The sequence below is a fragment of the Dioscorea cayenensis genome, chromosome 21 (assembly GCF_009730915.1).
Source record: "Dioscorea cayenensis subsp. rotundata cultivar TDr96_F1 chromosome 21, TDr96_F1_v2_PseudoChromosome.rev07_lg8_w22 25.fasta, whole genome shotgun sequence".
In the NCBI taxonomy this organism is placed as follows: Eukaryota; Viridiplantae; Streptophyta; class Magnoliopsida; order Dioscoreales; family Dioscoreaceae; genus Dioscorea; species Dioscorea cayenensis.
Genome location: NC_052491.1, coordinates 1,137,884 through 1,139,864, shown reverse-complemented (window position 1 = coordinate 1,139,864; position 1,981 = coordinate 1,137,884). Strand labels below are relative to the sequence as shown.

The 1,981-nt window shown below is 34.6% G+C and overlaps 1 protein-coding gene across 1 annotated transcript; it reads right to left on the bottom strand.

The window, feature by feature from the left end:
- Window positions 1-220: 220 nt before the first annotated feature.
- Window positions 221-1,444, bottom strand: LOC120252599 (protein FAR1-RELATED SEQUENCE 5-like). Its single transcript, XM_039260782.1, has 3 exons — window positions 518-1,444; window positions 307-401; window positions 221-224 (listed from the first exon to the last, which is right to left on the bottom strand). Exons 1-3 carry the CDS (start codon window positions 1,442-1,444, stop codon window positions 221-223), a joined length of 1,026 nt encoding a protein of 341 aa, XP_039116716.1.
- Window positions 1,445-1,981: the final 537 nt, after the last annotated feature.

Below are 1,981 nucleotides of genomic sequence, written 5' to 3'. Positions count from 1 at the left end.
AAGAAAAGGGAAGAAAATTTACATATATAATTCCAGGACAAAATCACCTCAACTACAAAATGTTTGAAACTGGAAAATTGGACTGACCAAACTAGTACATAGGCTATACAACTCATTTATTTCCTAATAAAAATATAAAACTAGAGAAGCTCTCAATGATGTCGTCTCATCATGTCGTCTCATTGCGCCCATTAGAAGCTCTCAATAATAGTTAATCTTCTTACCTATATGGACAAAAAATACAACAAAAATGTAAGAACTGCCAAATAAGATGTTAAATTATCATTATCAAATATGATAAAAGACAATTCACCCATTGTTGGTGGATAAGAAACACTATCGTTGGCAAGATCTACTCTCATGGCTTGCCCTAATAGTTCTTGACCATTCAATGCAAGTCCCTGGATCAACAACACAAGTAAAATGTGTTATTTCACATAACACAGTTACAAAATAAACATGATAGAACATTAAGCAACATTTCAATGTAACTAACTTATGCCCATCATTAACTAACCTTAAGTCCATCATCAACAACTTTGGACTTCCCCTTCTTGTGATTTTTCTCCCAAAATGCTTTCTTCCTTTTGCCATTTCCTTTACATTTTGCTAGTGGAGGGTCATGGTTTGTTACTTCAGTTGATGTAATTGCTTGTTGTGATGATCCCAATCCATTGTTGCTATTTGAAATTTCAATGTTTTGCATTTTAATTGCCTTCTCAACCTCTTCCCTTGTCCTCCTAAACCAATGCATAGCCACTTTATAAACTTCAATAGAGCAAGAACCCTTGGTTGCAATATCTGATGCTTCATGTGAAACACTACTGTATCTGAGTGTTAAATGAGCTTGACAGTCTTCTTCTATATATTGGTCATTTTCATCAAAAACCTTCCCATATTTTGCATCTCTTATCCAACGTTTTAACATGTATTCTCTTGGAATATTATCCACATTAGCCACAACGAATACCTTAAGTATGTGACGACATAATAGCCCTGTAAACTCAAACTTATAACAAGTGCAACTCACAAGAAGACTTGATGCAAAGCAAATTTTAACAAGTCTAACATCTCTCTCTGATATCCAACATTTATATACAGCTATACCTTCATTCTCTTCAATTTTTTCACACTTGTAACGAAGACTACCAAGTAATTCTTCTTGGAATTTTGCAAACATGGCTGGTGTATATAATTTACTTGCTTCTTCTTCAATGGGCATATGGAGCATTAAAGATGGATGCACATTATTCATTTTGAAGTCAACTTCAATTTCTTTCTCTCGACGTCTGATTAGTGCCTTCTCAACACCTTGAACAAAATCCATTAACATCATTTTTCTGCGCAAAAACCCCTTGAAAAATTTGTTTATGCTTTCACTTCGTTGAGTGGTGGACATATCTCGCACAAAAAAATAATCACGCAGTATCCGAGGGAACCCCATGTTGTCGCTTCCTATACATTCTCAACATCCAATCATTTTCTTTCAAATCATATTTAGCAAGTAATTCATTCCACTTTTTTTCAAAATCTTCAATGGCTTCAGGAAACCTGACACAATAAGATAGATCTTTGCCAAACTTGGATCCCCTTTTGAACAGTCTACTTAAGTGCCTTTTAGCATTTTGAAAAATATGCCATAAACAATATCGATGAATAGTTCTTGGTAAGACTTGTGCAATTGCACCGGTGATAGCTGAATCTTGATCAGTGAGAATAACTTTCAGATGACATCCCTTCATTGCTTGCAACCAATTCTCAAGTACCCAAATAAATGAATATTCTGTTTCATCTAAAACTAGTGCGCACCCAAATAATACAGTTTGTAGATGATGATTAACACCTACAATTGGAATAAATGGCATTCCGTATTTATTTGTTCCATAAGTTGGATCCAAGCATATTACATCTCCAAAGTAGCTATAATCCATTCGACACCTTGCATCACACCAAAATATGCTTGTCAATTTTCCATCCACAT

Bases quoted from the DNA above. Each gene is read 5' to 3' on its own strand.
- LOC120252599 (XM_039260782.1), bottom strand. From the start codon at position 1,444: ATGGGGTTCCCTCGGATACTGCGTGATTATTTTTTTGTGCGAGATATG. The intron at 402-517 runs GTTAGTTAATGA...TTGTTGATCCAG, and splicing joins TTGTTGATGATGGACTTAAG to GGACTTGCATTGAATGGTCA.